This window comes from Alnus glutinosa, chromosome 8, assembly GCF_958979055.1.
Source record: "Alnus glutinosa chromosome 8, dhAlnGlut1.1, whole genome shotgun sequence".
NCBI classification, from domain to species: Eukaryota; Viridiplantae; Streptophyta; class Magnoliopsida; order Fagales; family Betulaceae; genus Alnus; species Alnus glutinosa.
Window position 1 is genome coordinate 3,880,508 of NC_084893.1, and position 26,321 is coordinate 3,906,828.

General features: G+C 35.4%; 1 protein-coding gene across 1 annotated transcript; it reads right to left on the bottom strand.

Annotated features, from left to right (window-relative positions):
• Window positions 1–8,246: 8,246 nt before the first annotated feature.
• LOC133876516 (uncharacterized) lies at window positions 8,247–15,680 on the bottom strand. Its single transcript, XM_062314803.1, has 11 exons — window positions 15,358–15,680; window positions 15,227–15,257; window positions 15,052–15,065; window positions 14,872–14,922; window positions 14,676–14,745; window positions 12,196–12,265; window positions 12,020–12,087; window positions 10,933–11,050; window positions 10,705–10,744; window positions 9,051–9,118; window positions 8,247–8,704 (listed from the first exon to the last, which is right to left on the bottom strand). The coding sequence occupies exons 1-11, from the start codon at window positions 15,607–15,609 to the stop codon at window positions 8,698–8,700; spliced, it is 789 nt and encodes a 262-aa protein (XP_062170787.1). The 5' UTR covers window positions 15,610–15,680; the 3' UTR covers window positions 8,247–8,697.
• Between the last annotated feature and the right edge of the window lie 10,641 nt (window positions 15,681–26,321).

Here is a 26,321-nt window from a genome sequence, read left to right on the forward strand (position 1 = left end):
TTTGAAAAAAGAAATTAGTACTATTATTTTATCTTCAGATTATCATTATTATTGTTATTATTATTATTATTATTATTTATTACCACTCTAAAAGCCAAAAGGTATTGGATTAAAGTTGTTTTTTTTTTTTTCTCACGGGGGTTTATTGGTTGATTAGTGAAGAATTTTTGGGATTTATTGGTTGATATTCGTGATTTTACTGACGTGACCTTCTTCTCTCTCTTCACACTCTTCTTTTCAGCCGTCTTAACTGACAACTGACAACTATATACTTTGACCTCGTTTGGTATTTAGGTCAGAGACTGTTTAAATCTTTGGAATTTAACCTAATTTTTAATATTTAAGCTTTAAAAAGATATATATTAACGGTTTTTTCTTGTTATTTATATAAAAGCTATAAACCTCGAGTAGGGAGGAATCATGAGGTGTGTTGAGGGTACATGGGTTTGAGGTGTGCTGCCTTTTGGATGTATGTGATCATGAAAATGCATACAAATTATTCTTCTTTGTTACTTTTTTTTTTTTAAAATAATTTTTTTTCAATGAGTTTGAGATCATATTTAATTAATTTCGTTTATTATTTAAATTCTTTAAAAATAAAAAGAAAGTATTATGTACCGACCACCATGCATCATTGTCTCACAAATGAAAATAGTTTTTCTTCATGAGATGGTTGATGGTGGACTAAATGGTTACTGGGCCAACGACTACTGTCATCCGTTGATTTTTCATAGTTTTAAGTGTGGGGGAGGGACGTGGATGGTTAGGATCTTCTGGACACTAGTTGTTGAAGTTGTTCACCAAAGCAGAGATGGTTGCCATAGTTTTATCTATAATATCATAAAATAGAATTGGTATCAAATAATTCCCTCCTCTAAATTAGGTCGAAACTAAATTCTTTTAAATTAATATTTATTTTTAGAGCACGTAATTTTCACATTTATTTTTAATAGGATTAACAGATTAAAAATTATGTTAATTTAAGAAGCCGAAGCTTATTTAAAAGGATTTAAGTTAATAATTAACTAATATTTCATGCATAGCGGCAGGGTTGTTAATATATAGTGTGGATTTGTTGATTAAAATTAATTAGTTGGATAAGAATGGTCTAAAATATTGGAAACCTACAAATTCTAAGTAGTTTTGTCTTTTGTTTTTATAGGGTGCGAAATTTCTCATTAGTTTAATAAAGTGGGTTGGTTGTGGAATAACACCAAAAAATTGGTCAGATTAATGTAGAATATGTGAAACCTGGTCATAAGTATGACCAACTCTTGATTGACTTTATCCAACTTGACCCAAACACTAATGGCCAACTAATCATTCTTATGGTTTGTAGTTAATAAAATGGATTGATTTTTTTTTTTTTTTTGGTAGAATGAAATTGACTTGGAGTTAATCCAATTTGATATTTCAACATAGAATATATGGAGAAGGCTATGCAATATTACTATTGATATAAAGGGAAAAAAATTACTTTAGCGGTTTATGAGCTTTTACCTTTTATCAAATCGCTCCGTAAGATTTAAAAGTTATCAAATCACTTTTTAAGGTTTGCACCGTTATTAAATAATCCGTTCAATTCTCACTCTATTAAATTTTTTACGATATTGAGTGCATGTGGCCATCTGGCTACATCATGTCTAATAAAAAGAAGACATATGTCTAGACTATCTAGTCAGCTAGCTTATATCAAATACGTTATATTGGATACGCTACATTATTCACACGTCAGCCCAGATTTTAAAAAATTGGGATGGTTATGAAGAGGATTTACTCAAAGGATGGAGCGGATGGGGTCGAAGTAGAGGGGGTAGAGCATAGAAAGGATGACAAAGAGGAGGGCGTGGAGGAGAAAGGAACACTAGGGTTTTTAGCGTTTGCCACTACTCCATGCCGCAAATCACATAGATGTGACTCCACTCTCTGCTCGTCGTCGTTTTGCCCATTTCTTGCTTTTCCTTTTATTTCTTTCTCCAATCTAATGTGAGATATTTTATGGGTGATTGAGAAGATATTCTACGACCACCCTTGCCACAATACATGTGGTGGCCGTTGTTTTTGCTTACATGTATAGTTTTTAAAATTTGAGTTGACATGTGAATGATGTAGTATATCTATATAGCATGGTTTGTCTGATGTAAGTTAGTTGATTGGATGGTTTGTACACGTGTTTCTTTTTTATTGAACATGTTATAGCCTGATAGCTACACGTCACCTAGTACTAATAAATAATTTAATGAAAGATGAACAAAGAGAGTTATTTGATAACCGTGTGAATCTTAGGGAGTGATTTGATATGTTTTAAAGAAGCAATTTAATAAAAAAGTGAAACCTTATGAAGTAGTCAAACTTTTTTCCTTCATATAAACAAGCCCATGAGGCATGAGGCATGAGGCATGAGGCAGGACTCTATCTAGACAGATTTATACAAACAAACAAAGAAAACTGTTTTCATGTAAATCTGATTCTAATAGAGAAAAGTAAAATGGAAGAGGGTGGGGAGACTGAGTCAAGATAGAGATTAGAGAGGCTTTAAGCCCTAACTAAGATGGAAAATTTTAAGATTCCATTTGTTAAAGTCAACAAAGATGATGAAAAGTCCTTTTCCTTTACGCCAAAGGGACAGGAAAAGGCCCTGGTTGAAAGCATTTTCTACAAAATTAAAAAATAATAATAATAATAATAATAAAACAATTAAAAAAGTGTTTTACCATTCAACATGACTATCAAGGGGCCAGCCACCAAAAGTCCAATACTGGGGCTTTCTTATCTCAAACCAGTTTGTAGCCAATTTGGGTTCGAGCTACCTCTTCTTTTTCTTTTCTTTTTTTTCCTGAATAATTCAACCAAAAAGAAAATGCCCCTGATGTGCATTTTTAATACCTTTTGTCTCAGTGGCCTTTTTTTTCTTAAAAAAAAGGTTTGAAGAATTTTTTACAACCCAGTTTAAAAGAAAATTTTGTCGATCCGACAATTTATGTGTATTTTTACTTTGATTTTCAAATTCTATATTGACTCCAATGAGTATAGAAACGATCATTTCTTTTAGGAAGAACTTCACTTAATTATAAGCACTAATCTTTCATCACTTTTGAAAAAAAGTACCCAAACTTTAAAAAGTGTCAATTTAGAGTATTCATCTTTCAATTTTTGTCAATTTCAATTCTCAAAATACCCTTAGCTCATTTTATTTAGGAAAAAAATTGCTAAAAGTTAGGTGTTCGTCATAATTTAACAGAATTTACAAAAATACAAGTGCCTAAATAATTAAAAAAATTTATAATTTTTTTTTTTTAAAAAAATATAAACGTAAGAGTATTCTAGAAACAACCCATTGGTTTTTTTTTCTTGCATATCATTATTTCTTGCGTGTCTTTGGGCGTCAACGGTGCTTGGCTTACGTTATCCCAGTCTTCGTGCTAAGTCAGACTTATGCAAAGGCCATGGCTGAAATATATATATATATTTTTTTTGTTATTTTGGACTTTCTATTTTAATAGTGTGGTAGAATATTTATTTAAATAATTACGTTCGCTATTTTTAATTAGTTTAAGCTTTTGAGATAAATGGTGTAATTAATATGGTATCAAAGCAAATGTGTCGAGTTCGAATCTCGATTAAATATTTCATGTATTGGATCTCACTTATTAGTTCGGGCTCCGTTGGTATGCTTGAGGTTGATCATTCTATAAAGAGTATTAGGTATGTATATTGAATTGGATAATGATATGCACAAGTTAGAATATTAATAAAATGAATAAAATCATCATTTCTTATAAGCTTAAGTTTTTGGGACAATTGATAATTTAATACAGTATCAAAGCTGACTCTACAATTTACCCTCTATTTAAATTAAATATTTCACTTGAGGAAAAATGTTAAAAAATTAGTTAGATTATTAAAATCACAATTTCTTATAAGCTTAAATTTTTTGAATAAATAGTAATTTAATTAGTTTTATAATTACGGGATGATGTTGTATTTGGATATTTGTTTTTCCTTTTATTTTAATCATATCATAGCCTTTTATAACTTTTTTAATGAATCTATACAACTCTTAATCTTTGCTTGGCAGATTTTAATTTTTTTTTTTTTTTTTTGAATAAATTTGGACATCATCTTTATATGCTTGCTGTCTCGTCCTAAGCATATATTTTGGACCACCTTAATTATGGGAAAAGGACCATCACTAACATTCATATTTGGTGACACAAAGTTTTTTTTTTTTTTTTTTTTCATAATAAAGAGTAACCCACAAAGCACCTCACCTTCAAAATGTTTTTGCCACCGTCCTCGATTGGCATCGTTAATGTGACACTTGATGACTCCTACCGAGGTACATTGCTTTTGTTAGAGAGGTGGGCAATGATGGACTGTAAATATTTATGTTTACTCCATCTCAAGTGAAGTTATTATATGTTGCATATCAGATTTTACGGTATTTAATAGTGTATATAGTGTTATATCATTTAAAGGTTTTAAATGGCACGACAGCGTAGATAACATATACATCGTTAAATGCTGCGAAATCTAATCCAGACCATGATATGAAAACGATCATTTTTCCAAATTATAAATACCCAAATTCCCAGTTTCTCTGTACTATTTTGATAGCAAAGTTTAAGGTTACAATAATAAGAGTCTAGGTTTTCTCCAGTGAAAAAATGACAGGAGATTTTCTTGTGCAAAAATAAACGATAGAGATTGCCTTAAGGAATAATAATTGAAGTTCTCCCACAGTCTTACAATCTCCGTCAATTTTTAGTGATTTTTTCACTTGAGCAAGCCAAACTCTAATAATGATACTATTTTGAGAAGAAGACAACATTGTTGTCAATTTGAGTAATGTGGCACACGATGATTGATACATGCATGTGATTGCAAGAAAAAAAAAAAGAAAGGGAAAAAAGAGAACAAAGAAAAGCAGTAGACTGTAGACACATCCTCATGCAAGGGAGAAGCTAAAGGGAAAAGAAAATGAGCTGCCTTTTTTTAATATATTCAATCCTTATGTTGGCCCTTCGAATTGAAGGCTGCTTGATCTAAACCATCGGCAAAGGCAACAAGTAATGATGGAAGCTCCCCCCTTGACTTTATAGGCTGGCATGGGCAGTTCTTCCAAGTGAAAAAAGAGAAAGAAAGGCCATGTTGACACCATGATGATGTTGGCTGATGGGTTGCAAGAAAGCATGTGTTCCTTCCCACCTCAACCCCACGCCAACTCCATAAAGGAGGATTACAAACTTTTCCAACCCTTTTCAATTTGAAAAAATAAATATTAAAAAAAAAAAAAGAAAAAAAAAAAAGGGTTCACGAAACCCTTTTCCTAATCAACATTTAACTCCTCCCCTAACCACAAGATGAGCTTCTTAAAGTTTAATAATGTATTTTTCTGTTAGTGTACCCGGTTACTGAGGGCTTGTTGGGCCTCACCAACCCAACGCCACCTTCCTTTCACACGAAGGCTACTTGGGAGCTTAAGGCTCTAAAGGCTACTCGAGCCCGCCTAGCTACGAAGAACCAACGGGAAGCCCATGTCATTAGCCTAGAATGGGCCACAACATGGCTAATGAACAAACTTACAGAATATCGAATAGGGTGTGATGTACCAAATCACTCCCTTGCCATGTCATATAACTTATTGGGATCACTCTGAGTAACTACCCCGATGTTCTTGGAAATGAGATTCTTCCGTTGCAACAAGAAACGAGCAGGAACTCTGTTATGGCACTCCCCTACAACTTTTATACTGTATGAGGTAGGAGAATAAAAATAAGAGAGAGAAATCAAACTGTAATTTTTTATTATTATTATTATTAAAAATATGGTGTCATATTAGCATAAAAGAACTCACATAAGGACACTAGAAAAAGTTCTAACATTTATCAATAGGCTAGAGGGAAACCTAAGCCTATAATTCTATAAACAAAGAGAAAAGTTACTCTTCAAGTACGATCTCATTCTTTAGCCATTTTACAACTTTCTTCATTTTTGTCTTCTCATCCCCAACTAACTTAAGCATCAAAGGTAGCCCTACCATCACACCAACAAAGCCTCCCTGCTCACTCTTATCTTCCTTGCAAATCTCTTATGTTGGCGTCTAGTGTGCGGCCACTATATCAACATTTGGATTGAGAAATTTTCATTATATTATTAGTAACCAAAATTATGTATACACAAGCTTAAATGATCAGTAACTCAGAAATTATGTATACACAAGCTTAAAGAATAATGTGTTACAAATAGTCTACACTTTCAAAACTTTTGAAACCTAGACACATGCTTTCAACCCTAGCAAATGACCCGTCTGCCTCCTACCACAGTTACTTTAGAACTCTGATCTTCTTCTACAAAACCTCCTCTACAAACTAACTTGGTCACTACAACTCGAAACTTTGGTGGTTAAAATTTTTTTGTGGTTTGAAAGTAACAAATGAGGTTTCAATTTTGTCTCAAGTGGTCGAGGATTCTTATTTTTCACCAACGGTTATGAACGATTGCCTTTTCTCTTATAATGAAAATCGTGCATAGCAAGCCTTAAATAGATAGATTAAAACCTTAGATTATTAAGGAAAGTTGTGCTCTAAATAAAACATTTGTCGCAAGTTCACTCAAGCGGAGTTCAATTGAAAGTCGATCGAACTCTCACGTTTTAATTCCACACTTGACACACAATTTTAATTGAGCGTGCAACAATTGAGGGATTGATCGAACTCTCGGATCTTTTGTATCATCCATGGTGCACTAGTTCACTTGATTGTGCTATGATCAATGGTCAATCAAAGTATCAGGATTTTGTATCATCACATAACACACTGGTTTGATCGAGCGAGAGTTGATCGTGAGTCGAATGAAGTCTTGAATTCTTCATGCTTTGAACCAACTTTTATACCGACTCAACCCTAACTCAAAACCTACACATTACAATTCAAACACACATGTTTTTTTCACATGAATTTGCCAACATAATTAAAACCTAACAAAAGGGATAAGATTACATTTTTAAAATTATTGCCTGTAATTTATTGTCTAAATGAGGTTATTACATGGATTAATTTGAAAAGATGTCATAAAAGTAATTGATAGGATACACCAGTTCAGAGATTTCTGTATGTTAAAAAAAGATCAATTTTTTTAAAGACTTATGTGATCTTTGTTAATCAGTTTCACTATAAGATATTGAATACTACCTTATAGCATGTTACATTCTTGGCCCAAAAGGGAATTTGTGATGATGCACCTAGATTTCTTGATGTAATAAGACTTATAAAGTTTTCAAACTTATTTATGGACTAACTGATTAATTACCAATATTGAATTATTGATTAGATAGAAAATTAAAACATCTATTGATTGCATGCATTGGTTTGGATGTTATTGATTAATTGTGTTAATTTTTAAATTGTTTCCATCATTTGTAATGTTAATATAACACTGAATTTATTTAAAAAATATTATGAAAAGTGAAAGAGAACTCGCCAGTAAAGTCCATATCTTAAATTGTCAAAAAAAAAGGGGAGGGGTTCATATCTTAAAATATTTTGAATTACATAATTGACAATGTCAATATTGAAAAATATGTTGTTGGAACAAGAGAGAATCTAAGATTTTGAAATTTGGGACATAATTGATGAGCTCATAAGCATGAAGAAGATGTCATAATAAAAGTAGGGTAAAGGGTTATATTGTAAAAATGATAAACATTGTATCTAAGCACTTAAGGTTTCTATAGCAACAACTGTTTATCATGGTAAAAATTCTACATTTAAAAAGCATAATCTGGAAAATGTAAATTTTAAAAGAATAAAGCTCAAATCTTTCCTCTTTCTTTTAACGAAATATTATTGAAATTCTATCCAAACTCATAAGATATCAGGTTCATATGAAAACATATATAATAATATGATGCATTTGGTGCATAAAACACCAACAATTGGTAACACATACCGGAAATGACTCGAATGATAACCACGTGTTGAAAGCGACCGTGTAAGAAACAGAAAGTGAGTAATTTTTTCCTTGTTAAATCACCATTTATTTTAAAATTTTAAGCCGATAAGAAAAAGTTGATTTAATTATTTAATTAATATTTTAACACTCTTTCTCATGTGTGGGCTCAAACTCCTCCTTTATAAATGAGGCACAACACATTAAATGTTTAATTAAAATGGAAAGTGATATAAATCACCACATATCAGGACCTTTACTCTAATACCATACTAAATCACCACATATCCAAAAAATTTATGCTGATAAAAAATGGTTGATTTAATCATTTAATATTGAAAGGTAATGTATCCCTACCATGTAAAAGGTAATGCATCATTGCATTAAATTACGTCTTATTATGTGTTAGAAATATAAAAGAGCAGCAATGAGCAATTTACATCATCTTCTTCTCCTCTCATGAACTCTTAGAAGTACCAAAACAGCATGCACTAATACCGAGAAAATTGTAAAAACTTACCCATGTTCCCCAAATCGTGCTATTTCCCATTGCCTCACTCCACTTTCGTAGAATTTAGGAGACCTTTTGATCTTACATACCTGAAGTTTATAGACCTTTTTTCGGTTTGAAAAAATCATCTAAAATAACAAAATCGAAGACTGGTTTCCACAGGAATCAGAGACATGCATGGTGAACAAATGACGTTCCAACTGTCCTTCAGAATAAAACCATTACAATATTATGCCTTAAGCCCTGAGGAAATGGGGGAAAGAATGACAACTTTCATCAGCACCACCAAGCAACAGAATCATGAGAAAAATCATCATTTTTTAAAACCCATTTGTGAGCGTACATTAAAGCATGAGAACCACATAATACCCATTTGCAAGCATACATTACCGCAAATAATTCTTTTAATTAAAATATTTGAAAAAATAATGAGAAAATCAAATAAATCCTGTATTCACATCCAGTAGCTACACGACATCTATTGGATGCTTAACCGCTAATTATATTGGTGAATGAACTTAAAAGGATTGCAAAATAAAACCTAAGACAAGCCTCAACTTTATCATAGAAACACAACATAGAAATGTACCTTTCAATGTAAGAGTCGGTCTCAGTATTGATAGCTACAGCATCACCAGCTACAATAAACGCTGGTACCTGGGAAATTAGAAAAATTGGTCAGCCATAAACTGCTTATATTTTGTGCTACATGCACCAGAACTTCACTCCTCCCCGACTACACACACATATCTAAAATAGTTTTCTCCATATTGCTTGTCATCCCTGTTGTTAATTGGCAGTCATTTTTAGAGGTACCGAGAGCAAAAGCCTAATTTGGAGGAATGTATGGCTATAGTAGTCTTAAATCTAAATCAACTCAAACTTTGGTGTGCACCACGCTTCACAGTACACCTGGTGCAGACTTCATTAGTTAACCTTAATAGCTTCTTGAAGGGGACCCATATCAGGCCTTGTCCTAATACCTTTATGCATATATTAGGACGCTTCTGTACAATGTCCAAAATTGAAGGTTATTTCCACTAATGATAAAAGATTATGTGAGTTTGTGGATCAGATAGAACAGACATTAACATGATATCTGGCATGCATGATGGGTATGGGGAAAACTAATCCAATGATCTGTTTTCTCAGATATGAGATTGATTGTTTACTCTGTTTTATAATATATGAATCCTATAAATGCATGTAAAAACAGTGAGTCTAAGTATTATTTAATGGATGTGCATGTGATCAAATAATACTAAGTAGACTCACTGTTCTTATATCCATTGATTATTTTTATAGAATCAATGGATGTAAAAATAAAAATCAATGGATGTAAAAAAAGTGAGACTACACCAAGTATTATTTTTTTTTGATAAGTAACTACACCAAGTATTATTTGATGACATGCACATCCATATTTATCATATTCCTCTCTTAGCCTCATTTTTACTTGCAATTTTGTATTAGTTAATCATTTGATTAAATTCTAGTCCTTCCATGTTAAAATAGCCACCATATTCTTTGTCCTATGCACATATGATAATACTAGTGCTCCTCAGCAAGCAGCGCTCTACCATATTTGTGACAAAAAAAATTCAAATTCAAATTTCTATTTTTATTTTTTGTAAGTGATTGGCCTTAAGAGGAAAGGGAATGAGAGATTCGAACTAATGACCTCCGCTTCATAAATTGTGGTCCCCAGCAACTACCCCTTGGGGTTTTCTAATTAATACTAAAATAGAAAGCATCCTAGAAATTTTCTCAGAAGGCATGAATTTGTAATGATTGAATGTGATGACATACTATATGTCAAATCATCAATTCTCCCAAAAAAACTTAGACTCGTAAGAAATGGTAAATTTAATCATCTAATTAACACTAACACTTTCCCTTCATATATATATATAAGAAAACTTCCCCTTCATATATTGTTTCAAACAGTAGATGAAAGATTTAACCAAAATGAGAGGTAAAATATAAAATTAGGGTTCAAAGTTCAAACTCACAACTACCCTTCTAATATCATGTTATATCACCAATTTGAAGTTCTAACAATATAAATTAAGAGCAATTTTCAGGGGGAAGTTCTAGTTATTGTGTTTCAAAGTCCAAAATGCTAAACCACTTTTTGTATTACTCTTGGCTTAGTTTCATCTTTTGCTTTCTAATATAGCTGCACAAGGGACAAATTTAGCAGCTAAAACATTAGGGAGGGAAAAGTAACACATTTAACTCACCTCGATGGTCATGCCATTGTCCAATACAACCTTTTTATCCCTGAGTAAAAAAGAAAATATTAGGACAAAGCAACAGCAGGCAAATGATCAAGAAGGTGAACTGCGCTGATTTAGCACGCCAACTTAAAATTATAATTTACTCTCATTTCAACGTCTGGATAGAGACAAATATTTAGAGAGTCATATAATTCTGGGAATTAAATATCTTTGATGAATGATAAAACATACTTAGGCGTGGCCGAAATCATAGAAGGTTGTGCTTCCTTGACAATACATGTCACACGTTTTGGAACCGATGCAGATAAAGGTGTATCATCATAAAGCCTTACTGTAACTCTCATATCACCTGTTCATGAATATCATATTTTAGTTGGTAAGAGTACATGGCGGCCACTGCACATAATTGACTATTGAAGTTTAGCAAAAAGCTTGAAAAGCTTAGTCAGGATGGGGGGAGGGGGAAGGGAAAAACAATGAAAACATAAGTAAAAACAAAAGGCATCTCCAAGACGTCTTATTAGAGTACAAGAAGTAACGGGACAACTTACATGTTATACTAGGAAGCATCATATGGACATAAAAGAAATTTGTCCACAGTTACAACTTCGCTAATCATTATCACTATATTGTTTTAGAATGATTATTGTGATTGCCAATAAGAGAAAACAAACTCTCAAGGCATAAGATTGTTAACACCGTCGGAAACACTTAATTCAAGATATGATGAATTTTATAGAAAAAATGAAAATTACCATTGGATTTTGGACCGGTCACCATTGAATTTTAAATCCAATGATGATTTTCACTGCCACGTCAAAAAGTGCATGTAGCATTTCTCTTTAGTAAATAAGGTAACAATGTGCACGCACAGCATCTCCAAACAATAGAAGTAGTTGAAATGTGAAAATGAACTGTGCAGACTGAAACTACTATGTAATGGAATAGTGATAATGAGACGGTTAGTGGTGCGTAAATCGTGGTACTAGCAGTGGCAGTATTAAGGTGGTGGGTATTGGTCATGCAGTAACAGATACAGCAGTGAAATAAAAAGGAAAATGGAATTGGAGAAAAACTTAGTTTGGCCATGTGGTGACAGATGAAGAACCTAGTTTTGATATGAACTATGAATCAATTTTCATCAGCTTCTGCAAAATTACATTTTTTATGCCAATCACCTGCTTTTCATAGAGGCTATCTTTTGAAGTTGAATTATTATTCAATGAAATAAAGCCAAACCAAAATTTAGAATTTCTTCATTTTATATCAGGGAATATTGCATTGTCTATATAACATTCAGTCCTGGGTACTTGTTCACCTTGTAGATACTTAGCATCTTTGCCAAACAACTCCTGGGAAACTTCCAGCTGATCAAATGTTTCAACGCTGACGATAATTGAAAAGAGAATCAATATTCAGTAAATTGTTCCATAAAAACCTTTGAATCAACTGCACATTTATTGGAAAGTGACAGGAAAAAATAAACTAACTCACTTCATCAGCACTATAGTACCATTGCGATCTGTGCACATATACATGTAAGTTTGCTCTCGAACATAGACCTCTGGAACCAGTCATATTCAATTTGAGGACCAAATACTTATCAAAAAATAAATTAAGTTACATTCAAGGACTGAGAATGATCATAACTGAAAAGGGTGGTAAAAAGTGGGTTAACCCTTGATAGAAAGCTAAATTTAAAAACTCCACCACAACCCAGTCATTATTAATTATTCAAATGGCTAAACTATATACGTTCAGCAAAAAATTAGGCGTTGGTTATTGGGTCTGTAATGAAAGTAAGTGAAAATGGAGTACCCAGTAAAATCTCCAACAGTGCAAGGGTCAAATAACATGTTCTCGTTCAGAATTTGCCACCTTTAGCATTACTCATTTCAAGATTAATAAAAATTGCTTTTATTTAAATGAAGGGAGAGGAAAAAAATCAAAGGCAAACAGAAAGAAGACTCAATAAAACCATAAGACAAACAATGCAAGAAGGTAAAGACAAACAATGAGCAAATTAGACTATCCAGTATGAGCAAGGAAAATATATCACACTAAAGGAGAAAGCATTAAGCATAAATACTCCAAGATGGCAAGATTCAATGGTTACTACTTAGCTTGAGTTGTCTCACTCTCTCTCTAATATTTATGTTCCATTGAAGGACTAGGAGCAAAAATAAAAATTTAAAATTTAAAGAAGAAAAAAAGAAAAAAGAAAAGAAGAGAAATGTTACATGCACTCCTAAGTGCACACTCCCGATGTGGTAGTGAAACTCACCATTGAATTTTGTATGGACTACCACCATTAGATTTTGGATTCAATGATGATTTTCATTGTCAGGTCAGGAAATGTGCATGTAGCATTTCTCAAGAAAATAAGAGAGAGTCCCAGTTAAAATGGTCAACTCCTATATTTCCAGGACAAGTTGATGCAGGATATTTAAATCATCTGAACTTGTGCACAAGTTGGAAGAAACCCACATGCTATGAAGTTCTCATACTTCAGATCCCTTATTAGATATAAATCCTGATCAAAACATACATGTATATCTCATATTCAAGCCTTCATTCAAGAATATAGTAACAAGAGACTAAAGTTAAATTTCCGAATCCTTTTCTATTTTTACTTTCAACAAGCACAGGAACAACATCATCCACAACCAGATAACAGAACCTCATGCAACAACAATTTTTTTTTTTTTGATGAATAAGTGAATTTTATAAACCAAAAAACAGAGTACAAACAAAAGGTCTAAACCGACCAACCAAACAAGCAACAAACAGAGAACAAAACTCTGTTAACAGCTGGCCTCAAAACGTAAACAAGTGTCACACTAGTAAGCTCCCATCTATATTCCACATCTGACAAATCGCCACATTCTTCTTGCTCTTTATGAATTTTCCTTTCCCTGAAATTCTATTCCGAACCTCCCAGAAAATCTGTCTTAAAATCTGTTCTTCTGTTTTAGGGTGGCCTTTTACTTTAATTTCATTCCTTGTGCGCCAAATATGATACACAGTAGAGCTCAAGATCAACTTACACAGCACACCCTGCAACTTCTTCGTTCTCCATTTCCTGCAAGCTTCGTCAAGCACACTCTGCCAATCTAGAGGAGGATGTTGATAGAAGCATCGATTCATGCAGGTCTTCCAAATACGAGAGCTAAAACTGCAAGAGAAGAAAAGATGTTCGCGGCTTTCCACTCCATTTCTGCAGAAAAAACACTGTGTGTCTCCTTGATACCCCCAAGTCACAAGCCTTTCTCCCGTTGTAAGCCTATTAAGAACCACCAACCATAAGATAAATGCTTGTTTAGGAATAGCTTGAGGAAACCATACAACAGACCACCAACTAACTTCCGGCTTCCTTTTCCTCATAAATTCCCAAGTATCAACACTCACATAAACTCCTTTCCGAGATAGGGTCCAAATAGGTTTGTCCACATTACCTAAAGGCACATCCGGAAGTTTACTTTGGATATCAACTAGCTCTTCTGATCTAGCCGGCTTCCAGCTCCATCTCCCATTCCGAATAACAGAATTCATCTTTGCCTCCAAATTACTCTGAGAGTCATATATAATTCTAAACCCATATTTCTCATAGAGTGGCCCAAAAGGATGCCAATTGTCCAACCACAAGTGAATAAGCTTTCCATCTCCCACATCAAACTTAATAAACTCCCTGGCTGTGCTTCTCAAACTCAAAAGCTTCCTCCAACTCCATGAGCAATTCTGAGGTATGCTTAAGTTCCAAAAACTCCTCCCTCTCAACAAGTAGGTCCGAACCCAAGCAACCCAAATGGAACCCGAGCAAGCAAACAAATTCCATATATGCCTTATCATGCAACAACAATTGAAGACACCAATATATATATATAGATAAAACACACAACAACAACAACAACAATTGAAGACTATTTTGAGTTATCAATTCACAGCAGGAAACTAAAAAGTTTAAAGATCCATACTTTCAACATTCTCATCGGTACCCAGTCGTTGGGATACTTTATTTCCACTTTCAATGTCGCGAAGCTCCACCTATATCATAATTATAAAAAAAAAAAAAAAATTGAAAAAAAAACTCACTTTGTAAGTTAGAATAAAAAGAAAGTATGTATACTATAAAACAAATTGCGCAATTATAATGACTCAAACAATTACAACCTTTATCGTAGCTTTGCCTCTTCCTTCATGGGAATGATCTGTCTTTACGACCTGAACCAAGAAATATGTAATCACATAAGAAGCCGGTGACTAAAACCCATTACAATAACAAAAAAAAAAAAAAAAAAAAATCCAACGAACAATTAAGCAAAATAATGGTGTTAATATCAACCAAATCACCTGGTACATACGTCCTGAAAGCAAGTATTGCCGCCAAAATTTCAAAAAAAAAAAAAGAAAATTGGGTTTTGTTAGGATAATACGCTAAACAATTTCGAGCAAAAAAAAAAAAATCAAACTGCCAAAAAAAACTAATTCTTCGTGTTAATAATAACGACTAGCAAAAGAAAGCAACCTTTTTTTTCGATCACATTTCCAACTTTGACCTGCACCGTTAATCAGCAACAATTACAGTGCCAAAACAAACATATAGTCGTACATTCAATAAATAACAAATAATAGTTAAGAAATTGAAAAATATGTTACATCGGAACCGGAGACTTTAATTCCGCGATGTTGAGTGACAGACCAAGGAGAGCGGAGGAGGAGGTTGCTGATGGTAAGGGAGAGCCATGTGTCGGCGCTCCGATTGGTGTCAGAGTGACAGGCGGGTGACGGCTGCGGAGAGGGTCGGAGAGTGGTTATGGTTCGGCATGGGAACGAGGAAGAGGAAGCGGCGAGGAAGAGAGCACGGGAAGAGAGCGTCGTCGTTTTCTTGCTCAGTCGCAGAGCTTGCATTTCTTCTGTACGGACACTGTCTCCGCTAACTCTGATTCACTTCGAGAGAGCCCGATGTTATTACACTCTGTTTATTGATTTGGGAGAGAGGAAAGCACGACGGTGTCGTTTTGTTTGTAGAGGCGAAGAAATGAGAAAAGGGCTTTTTTTTTTTTAAGAAAAGTTAAACTTTCGTCGATAAAAACGACATTACAACATCAGTCACTGTATAGGTGAAAATCAACCACCTTAAACATGTTCATCCAAACAAGAGTCTAAAAAACTCAGCCAAATTCAGATAGTTGTCATTAAAAAACTCAGTTAACAAAATGATGCATCGATCTGCGTTGACATAAACATTTACTTAATCAAGGAGTTAGTCACACATTTTAAGCGAAAACCAATGATTAGATTAATACAAGTGCACAGTAAACTGTCAAGGAAACAAAAATACAACACAACAGGAAAAACTCAAAAACAAAATCTGCCATCCGAAAAAAACGCCATCAGAGGCGAAGCGTGTATCACATGCGCCACCACTAAAAGATACCCTACAACACCCAATCACCATATGTAATAACCCCGACCCTCTTTCAAGGGTAGAATAGTCTTTACCACCTATGAGAATGGATAACTAGACGGGAATAATAAACACATGATTTTACATATGAATTTTTATTTCTTGATATTAATTCATATTTCTTGATATTGAATAACCACTCATATATTTTATTAAAACACCTACTTTTAAATTTAATAAATTTATATCAATTTAAGTTCCACTTTTATATTTTATATTTATAAAAAAAAAAAAAAATGAGGACCAGAGTTTATATTTTTATGCAATTTTATTCTTATTAAAATACATGTTTTATTATATAAAATCCTAGTAGTCAAAGAATAAAACTCTACCCCTATAAGTAAATATCCTGCCGTCACTTTCACTTTCCCCAACCTCAAAACACTCTCAAGCCGTCTCCCTCTCTCGCACAACCGTGCGTAAGGTATGTAACAATGGCTTTTTCCCATCTTTGCTTCTTATCTTTAATCTCTGTAGCAGGCATACATACCTTTCTTTCTTTACTAGCTATTTTATTACAAAAGTGGACTATTACATTGAATTGCATGATGCCTTTTTCTCTCTCCTTTGTTTTTCCCCAAACACCAATGTCACATGGTCTATTGTCTTACTTTTCTCTTGTTTTTTTTTTTTCTTTTCTATCAACCTTTGTCTTCTTCTTTTTCTCTTTATTCTTTCTTTTTCCAAACACCACCGGGATGTATATATATATATATATATATATATATTTTCTCTTTTCTCTTCTTGTCCTGGCCTAACTCAAATTCAGATTTGTTGTATTATAAAATTCTCTCCCTTTTCAATTCAACCGGATGCTACTTTGGGAAAAAAATTATAAATTGTTGTTTATTTGATTGTGTTTCTTTTTCTTCTACTCACATGTTGCCATAAATTCTTTTCAGATGGATGTTTAATCCTGAAAATTCTATTTTGATACAAAGTAGTTTAATGTAAACATTCAAATCTTCTTGTAAATTCCTTAAAAATCATGGATTATTTTTATAAATTATTTTACTTAAGGGTATAGTTTGTGATATCAGAATTTATTAAACTCTATAATTATAAAAACAATTTCTGATGACAATTACCTTTATGGAGTCGTATTTCTAATGTCAATAAAAGAAAATGTGTTATTACTTATTTAATGATTTAATTATTATTAGAATAATTATTGTTGTTAAACATACCTAAGGAATCCATTCTCAGTAGGTTAGCAAGACCAATTCTAGTGGTGTTAGTGTGTAGTTTAGTGACTAGCACGAGGTATTGATTTATTTAAACTTGTACCAGGTGACTAGTTAGCAGTTGAGATAGTCCAGCGACTTATTGCAATCAGAGATGTAAGGGATCCTCTACCCCTTCTCAAATTGTTTTAAGTCCTATTTCTTTATCATTTCATTAGCATATTTGAAATTAATTGTTCTTGTTCCGTATTTCAAATTATATTGATGCATGAAGAACTGTTTTAAAAATAGTTTTGAGATGAAAATTGTTGGTATAAATGTTAATCTTGAAATCACTGTTTTGAAAGAAGCTTTGGTTATAAAGGATTTTTCTAATGATTCGTATATTGTGTATAGTTGGTTCCCGAGACGGGAAGTTACAGTTTTTTTTTAAATTAATGAGAAAAGGAGAGCAAAAACCCTCCCCACACGTGGCCTCCCGAGTTATCAAAGGAATAAGAATAATTTTCGAAAATGAGGCACGTGTGTGTGGAGGAAACTATTATTTTGGCCCTAGATATATTCACAGAGATTTGCAGAGATTAAGCTCGGTACCGTTGCTTGGATGGAAGTGCAACCGCTCAAGGACTTAGAGAAAGCGGATCCATCCCTATGTCATGCTAAGTGCACTTCAATTAATTAGCTGACGGGGCAGGGCCTGTGGCCACAGTTTACCTGCCTGAGGTCGCAGTAGACCGCGCAACCCTAGTACACATGGCGTAATAGTGTACATGGGCCCTACATATGAGGAATTTATTTATCAACCAGTAATTTTATGTGTTAAGTAAAATGCCGAATTTTTTTATTATTTGTATTCTAGAAATTTAAATTTCAAGTGTATTTTAATAATTGTTTTAAAGAAAATGAAGTTAACTCAACCGTTTTATGGTTGAGGGTTACCTTGCTGAGCATTTTTCGCTCACCCTTTATTTTGTTTTGTTTTCAGGTTATGAGCAGAGAGACCTAGGCGGCCGGGATGGGATCTAGGCTAGCATTAGGACATTGCATCTCAGTTACCTTAATAAGTGCACTTGCACAATAAATTTAGTTTTTCTTTAGATTTTCAATTATTGAATCAAACATAATTGTTCATTTTGAAATAATTGTTTCCGCATTTATTAAAGCTCTGAGTTTTAAAATCTTTATTATTTTTGTTATTAAATTCAGCATATTAGCTAGGTTGTTGGCAGACCTTACGAATCTTTGCAGTTTGGTGTATGAAAATGGACGAATCTAACCCTTAGCGGTTTGGGGGCGTTACAGTTTTGGTATCAAAGCAAAGGTTATAAGGTTCTGTAGACTTTAGGGGCCAGATCATTAAGATAGACTTAGTGGGGTAATGGGGAATCACATTCCGGCCTAGCAGAGTCAATCCCTTTTGTCTTGTATTCAGTGCTAGGGAATCATTCCCTATTTTTTTTAACACTAATGCTTATAACATCAATTGTATAGATGGCACCCCACACTCGCAACCAAGGAAATCTCCCTGAGAACGAGAATAGCGAAAATGTGGGAAACCAGGCGCCGAACGGAAACCCCGAGACTTTGACCGCATTGGCTGCTCAACTGGTGGACCTATTGAAGATGGGTGCAAATGCTAACCGAGAGGTGAGACAGAATGAAGAAGAACAACGGGGTTGTACTTTTGAACAATTCAATAAGCAACACCCCCCTAGTTTTGAAGGACTTCCGGATGTGGTGGCTGCAGAGAACTGGGTATTGCAGATAGAGAAGCTAATGGAGGTTATGTGTTGTACGGATGAACAGATGGTTAGCTATGCTACTTTCAAATTAACAACTGAAGCAGAACGTTGGTGGACATCAAAGAATGACCACCTGCAACAATAGGTAGGTGAAGGCGTACCAATCACCTGGAAGAACTTCAAAGATGCATTCCTGGAACGCTTCTTTCCTCAGTCAGTTCGACTGACTAAGGCACAAGAATTTACAGACCTAGTACAAGGGTCGTCGACAATGGAGCAATATGCAGCAAGGTTCATAGAACTATCACGGTTCGCGCCGTACTTAGTACCCACGGAAGACCTAAAGGCAAGAAAGTTCGAAAGGGGCTTACAGCCAAGGATCATGAACCAGGTGGTTGCATTCGAAATTGGAAATCTAACGGAACTTGTCAACAAAGCGGCGGTGGTGGAGCGGACACTGAATATCAATGCAGAGCACTTCAACCATAGAAAGAGGAGTGCTCCACAAGGGAGTAGTTATGGTGGAAATTCCCATGATCACAACAAAAGAAGATTCAACCCAACGGGTGGAAGAAACACGGCCCATCAGCAGCCTCATCATCAGGGAGGAGGTGGACAACGCCCTATGTGCCAGACTTGTGGGAAAATGCATTATGGGAGATGCCGACTCGGACAGCCGGGTTGTTATCGATGTGGTGGACCAGGACACCTCGCTAAGGATTGCAGGGCCCCTGGCAATAATCCAACCAATCAGAATCGCCCAGGGGAACAACGGAATACTGCGCCTGCACGTGTATATGCCCTGACTCCAGGTGATGCAGCAGCGTCAAACGAAGTAGTGACAGGTACACTTTTGATTTCATCCCACCAGGCTACTGTGCTCTTTGACTCTGGTGCAACGCATTCATTTGTGTCATACTTTTTTTCCCGAGACTGTAACTTGATGTCTGAATGGTTAGATGTAAACCTAGCAGTAGCTACCCCTGTAGGGAAAACTGTAGTGTGTACTTCAGTAGTTAGAAACTGCCCTATTTCCATACAAGTTCATGTCATGCCGGCTAATCTTGTTATGTTTGAAATGAGCGGGTTTGACGTGATCCTAGGTATGGATTGGTTATCCATGTACCATGCTTGTGTCGACTGTTTTTGCAAGGAAGTAGTGTTTAGACCACCAGGAGCAGCAGAATTCAAAATTCAAGGGAATAGAAGTTTCAACTTACCCAAGCTAGTATCAGCAATGCAAGCGACTCGGCTTTTGAAGCAAGGGTGTTCGGGATTCTTGGCGTGTGTGACAAAAGAAGCACCAGAAGCAATGCTCGAGGAGATTCCTATCGTGCGGGATTTTGTGGATGTGTTTCCGGAGGAACTACCTGGGTTACCTCCCGACAGAGAGATCGAGTTTACCATAGACTTATTACCGGGCACGGGACCTATATCCAAGGCACCGTACCGGATGGCACCACTCGAACTGAGAGAGTTGAAAGAGCAATTGCAAGAACTCCTAGACAGAGGATTCATTCGCCCAAGTGTATCTCCTTGGGGAGCGCCCGTTTTATTTGTGAAGAAAAAGGATGGATCGATGAGGTTGTGTATCGACTATAGGGAATTGAACAAGGTAACCGTCAAGAACAAATACCCGCTACCAAGAATTGATGATCTTTTTGATCAATTACACGGTTCCCAAGTATTCTCTAAGATCGACCTAAGGTCCGGATACCATCAACTCAAGATTAAGGAAGAAGATATCCAAAAGACAGCATTTAGAACACGTTATGGGCACTACGAGTTCCTAGTGATGCCGTTCGGACTAACCAATGCGCCGGCCGCATTCATGGACATGATGAATCGAACCTTTCGAGAACTCGTTGATAGGTGTGTGGTGGTATTTATTGATGATATATTAATTTATTCGAAGAGTCGAGAAGAGCACGAGGAGCATTTGTCTACGGTATTGAGTATCTTGAGGAAACATAAACTTTTTGCGAAATTTAAGAAGTGTGAATTTTGGTTGGGAGAAGTAACATTCTTAGGGCATGTTATATCAAAGGAAGGAATTTCGGTGGATCCCAGTAAGGTGGAGGCCGTGGTTAATTGGGCAAGGCCTACGAGTGTCCATGAGATACGAAGCTTCTTGGGCCTCGCAGGTTATTATAGAAGATTCGTTGAAGGGTTTTCCAAGCTAGCTGCACCCTTAACCAAACTTACCAAGAAGAATGAGGCGTTCATTTGGTCGGAGGATTGTGAAAGGAGTTTTCAAGAGCTGAAACACCGATTGGTCACAGCACCTGTTCTCACTCTCCCATCCGGGACTGGTGGATTCGTAATTTACAGCGACGCTTCCTACAATGGATTAGGTTGTGTTTTGATGCAAAACGGGAAAGTGATTGCCTATGCCTCAAGGCAACTAAAAGTGCATGAACGTAATTATTCGACTCATGATCTTGAGCTTGCTGCAGTGGTTTTCGCCTTGAAGATTTGGCGACACTATCTTTACGGGGAGCATTGCGAAATTTACACAGATCACAAGAGCTTAAAGTATTTCTTTACCTAGAAGGAACTCAACATGCGCCAAAGACGGTGGCTAGAACTCCTCAGTGATTACGACTGCTCCATCAACTATCACCCTGGGAAAGCAAACGTGGTGGCCGACGCCCTCAGCAGGAAGACTACAGTGGGAAGGGTAGCAGCAATGTTTACAACTCAAAAGGAGTTACTTCTGGATATGGATAGAGCGGGCATTGAACTGGCAGTGGAAGAAGTGCAGTCTTACCTCGGAAAGTTAACCTTGGAACCAACTTTACTAGAACAGATTAGAGTGACCTAGCTAGCAGATGATGAACTAGTGAAAATCCGGGCGGAAGTCGGTAAAAGTGGACGAGAAGATTTTAGTATTTCTGAAGACGGGGCGCTAAGGTACCGAAACCGTTTATGTGTACCGAAGGAAGACAATCTAAAAAGAGTGATCTTAGCAGAAGCTCACCAATCACTGTATACAGTACATCCGGGAAGCACTAAAATGTATCGGGACTTAAAGGAGCACTATTGGTGGAACGACATGAAGAGGGAAGTTGCACAGTCTGTAGAACGTTGCCTTACCTGTCAGCGGATCAAAGCAGAACATCAGAAACCAGCGGGAATGCTCAAACCATTAACCATTCCAGAATGGAAGTGGGAACATATAGCCATGGACTTCGTCACAAGTTTACCGAAGACGGTGACGGGATTGGGTGCAGTTTGGGTAGTGGTCGATTGTCTGACAAAGTCAGCACATTTTCTGCCCATTAAAACAACATATGACATGAGTCGTTTGGCAAAGGAGTATGTGAGTGAGATTGTACGACTACACGGTGTGCCAGTGTCAATCATTTCAGATCGTGACCCACGCTTTACTTCTCGATTTTGGCAGAGCCTGCAAGCCGCAATGGGAACGAAGCTGAACTTTAGTACTGCGTTCCACCCTCAGACGGACGGGCAATTGGAAAGAACAATCCAGACATTGGAAGACATGTTGAGAGCGTGTGTTCTAGATTTCAAAGGTAGTTGGAGTCAGTATATTCCTTTAATAGAATTTGCATACAATAATAGCTACCAAGCAAGCATCAAGATGGCACCATATGAAGCCCTTTACGGAAGAAAGTGCCGATCACCACTCTATTGGGACGAGGTTGGAGAACGACAATTGACAGAACCAGAGTTAATTCAGGAAACGGCAGAGAAGGTTACGCTAATCCGACAGAGATTGACCGAGGCTCAAAACCGACAAAAAAGCTACGCGGATCACCGATGGAGAGATCTGGAGTTTGCAAATGGAGATAAAGTATTTCTTAAGGTAGCACCAATGAAAGGAGTGACACGTTTTGGGAAGAGAGGTAAGCTGAACCCTCGATACATCGGACCCTACGAGATATTGGATCGAGTTGGCCCTTTAGCATATCGCTTAGCATTACCGCCATGTTTGTCTGGAGTGCACAATGTCTTCCATGTATCGGCATTACGAAAATATATCGCAGACCCCTCACACGTGTTGGAGGCTGAAACGATTCCCTTACGGGAAAATTTGTCATACGAGGAGGTACCCATGAAGATCATTGATAAGAAAGAGAACGAATTACGCCGGAGACGGATCCCAATGGTTAAGGTAATGTGGAGTAACCACCAATCGCCAGAGGAAGCTTCGTGGGAATTGGAAGAGACTATGCGTGACAATTACCCGCATTTGTTTGCCTAGTAGAATAAGGAAGCTGAGGTAGGTAAAACTAATTTTGGATTTGAGTAGGCCTAGTAGTTAACTATTCGATTAACATGTGCAATAACAACCTCAGGGTGTACACCAGATGAACCAAAGCGCACGGCCTTAGTTCCCGGTCTCGTCAAGCATGGGACTGATTTATTAAGGAGTTGAAGAACAGACTAAGTACGTCTTTGATTTATCAGGTACCTTTCATAGCTACTGTCGTAGTCGATTACCGAATTTCGAGGACGAAATTCTTATAAGGAGGGGAGATTGTAATAACCCCGACCCTTTTTCAAGGGTAGAATAGTCTTTACCACCTATGAGAATGGATAACTAGACGGGAATAATAAACACATGATTTTACATATGAATTTTTATTTCTTGATATTAATTCATATTTCTTGATATTGAATAACCACTCAAATATTTTATTAAAACACCTACTTTTAAATTTAATAAATTTATATCAATTTAAGTTCCACTTTTATATTTTATATTTATAAAAAAAAAAAAAAAAAATATGAGGACCAGAGTTTATATTTTTATGCAATTTTATTCTTATTAAAACACATGTTTTATTATATAAAACCCTAGTAGTCAAAGAATAAAACTCTACCCCTATAAGTAAATATCCTGCCGTCACTTTCACTTTCCCCAACCTCAAAACACTCTCAAGCCGTCTCCCTCTCTCGCACAACCGTGCGTAAGGTATGTAACAATGGCTTTTTCCCATCTTTGCTTCTTATCTTTAATCTCTGTAGCAGGCATACATACCTTTCTTTCTTTACTAGCTATTTTATTACAAAAGTGGACTATTACATTGAATTGCATGATGCCTTTTTCTCTCTCCTTTGTTTTTCCCCAAACACCAACGTCACATGGTCTATTGTCTTACTTTTCTCTTGTTTTTTTTTTTCTTTTCTATCAACCTTTGTATTCTTCTTTTTCTCTTTATTCTTTCTTTTTCCAAACACCACCGGGAAGTATATATATATATATATATATATATATATATATATATATATATATATATATATATATATATATATATATATTTTCTCTTTTCTCTTCTTATCCTGGCCTAACTCAAATTCAGATTTGTTGTATTATAAAATTCTCTCCCTTTTCAATTCAACCGGATGCTACTTTGGGAAAAAAATTATAAATTGTTGTTTATTTGATTGTGTTTCTTTTTCTTCTACTCACATGTTGCCATAAATTCTTTTCAGATGGATGTTTAATCCTGAAAATTCTATTTTGATACAAAGTAGTTTAATGTAAACATTCAAATCTTCTTGTAAATTCCTTAAAAATCATGGATTATTTTTATAAATTATTTTACTTAAGGGTATAGATTGTGATATCAGAATTTATTAAACTCTATAATTATAAAAACAATTTCTGATGACAATTACCTTTATGGAGTCGTATTTCTAATGTCAATAAAAGAAAATGTGTTATTACTTATTTAATGATTTAATTATTATTAGAATAATTATTGTTGTTAAACATACCTAAGGAATCCATTCTCAGTAGGTTAGCAAGACCAATTCTAGGGGTGTTAGTGTGTAGTTTAGTGACTAGCACGAGGTATTGATTTATTTAAACTTGTACCAGGTGACTAGTTAGCAGTTGAGATAATCCAGCGACTTATTGCAATCAGAGATGCAAGGGATCCTCTACCCCTTCTCAAATTGTTTTAAGTCCTATTTCTTTATCATTTTATTAGCATATTTGAAATTAATTGTTCTTGTTCCGTATTTCAAATTATATTGATGCATGAAGAACTGTTTTAAAAATAGTTTTGAGACGAAAATTGTTGGTATAAATGTTAATCTTGAAATCACTGTTTTGAAAGAAGCTTTGGTTATAAAGGATTTTTCTAATGATTCGTATATTGTGTATAGTTGGTTCCCGAGACGGGAAGTTACAGTTTTTTTTAAAATTAATGAGAAAAGGAGAGCAAAAACCCTCCCCACACGTGGCCTCCCGAGTTATCAAAGGAATAAGAATAATTTTTGAAAATGAGGCACGTGTGTGTGGAGGAGACTATTATTTTAGCCCCAGATATATTCACAGAGATTTGCAGAGATTAAGCTCGGTACCGTTGCTTGGATGGAAGTGCAACCGCTCAAGGACTTAGAGAAAGCGGATCCATCCCTATGTCATGCTAAGTGCACTTCAATTAATTAGCTGACGGGGCAGGGCCTGTGGCCACAGTTTACCTGCCTGAGGTCGCAGTAGACCGCGCAACCCTAGTACACAGGGCGTAATAGTGTACATGGGCCCTACATATGAGGAATTTATTTATCAACCAGTAATTTTATGTGTTAAATAAAATGCCGAATTTTTTTATTATTTGTATTCTAGAAATTTAGATTTCAAGTGTATTTTAATAATTGTTTTAAAGAAAATGAAGTTAACTCAACCGTTTTATGGTTGAGGGTTACCTTGCTGAGCATTTTTCGCTCACCCCTTATTTTGTTTTGTTTTCAGGTTATGAGCAGAGAGACCTAGGCGGCCGGGATGGGATCTAGGCTAGCATTAGGACATTGCATCTCAGTTACCTTAATAAGTGCACTTGCACAATAAATTTAGTTTTTCTTTAGATTTTCAATTATTGAATCAAACATAATTGTTCATTTTGAAATAACTGTTTCCGCATTTATTAAAGCTCTGAGTTTTAAAATCTTTATTATTTTTGTTATTAAATTCAGCATATTAGCTAGGTTGTTGGCAGACCTTACGAATCTTTGCAGTTTGGTGTATGAAAATGGACGAATCTAACCCTTAGCGGTTTGGGGGCGTTACACCATAAACCTCCGATCACCGCTAGACACGGCAAAAAATCCAGTTCCATCTATAGTTTTTTTTCACCTTCTTTTATGTTTAGAGTTGCATTTGTTGAAAAAAACTGGTAATTTTTTTTTTTTTTAATAGTAATATGTGTCTCTTACATGTGAGAAGCACGCGTTTTTAATTGCATGTACTTC

Coding starts and splice junctions, on each gene's coding strand:
- LOC133876516 (XM_062314803.1), bottom strand. CDS start 15,609: ATGCAAGCTCTGCGACTGAGCAAGAAAACGACGACGCTCTCTTCCCGT. Junction 14,746..14,871: donor GAGGCAAAGCTACGATAAAG/GTTGTAATTGTT, acceptor ATTATGATATAG/GTGGAGCTTCGCGACATTGA. Junction 12,266..14,675: donor TACCGATGAGAATGTTGAAA/GTATGGATCTTT, acceptor GACTGGTTCCAG/AGGTCTATGTTCGAGAGCAA.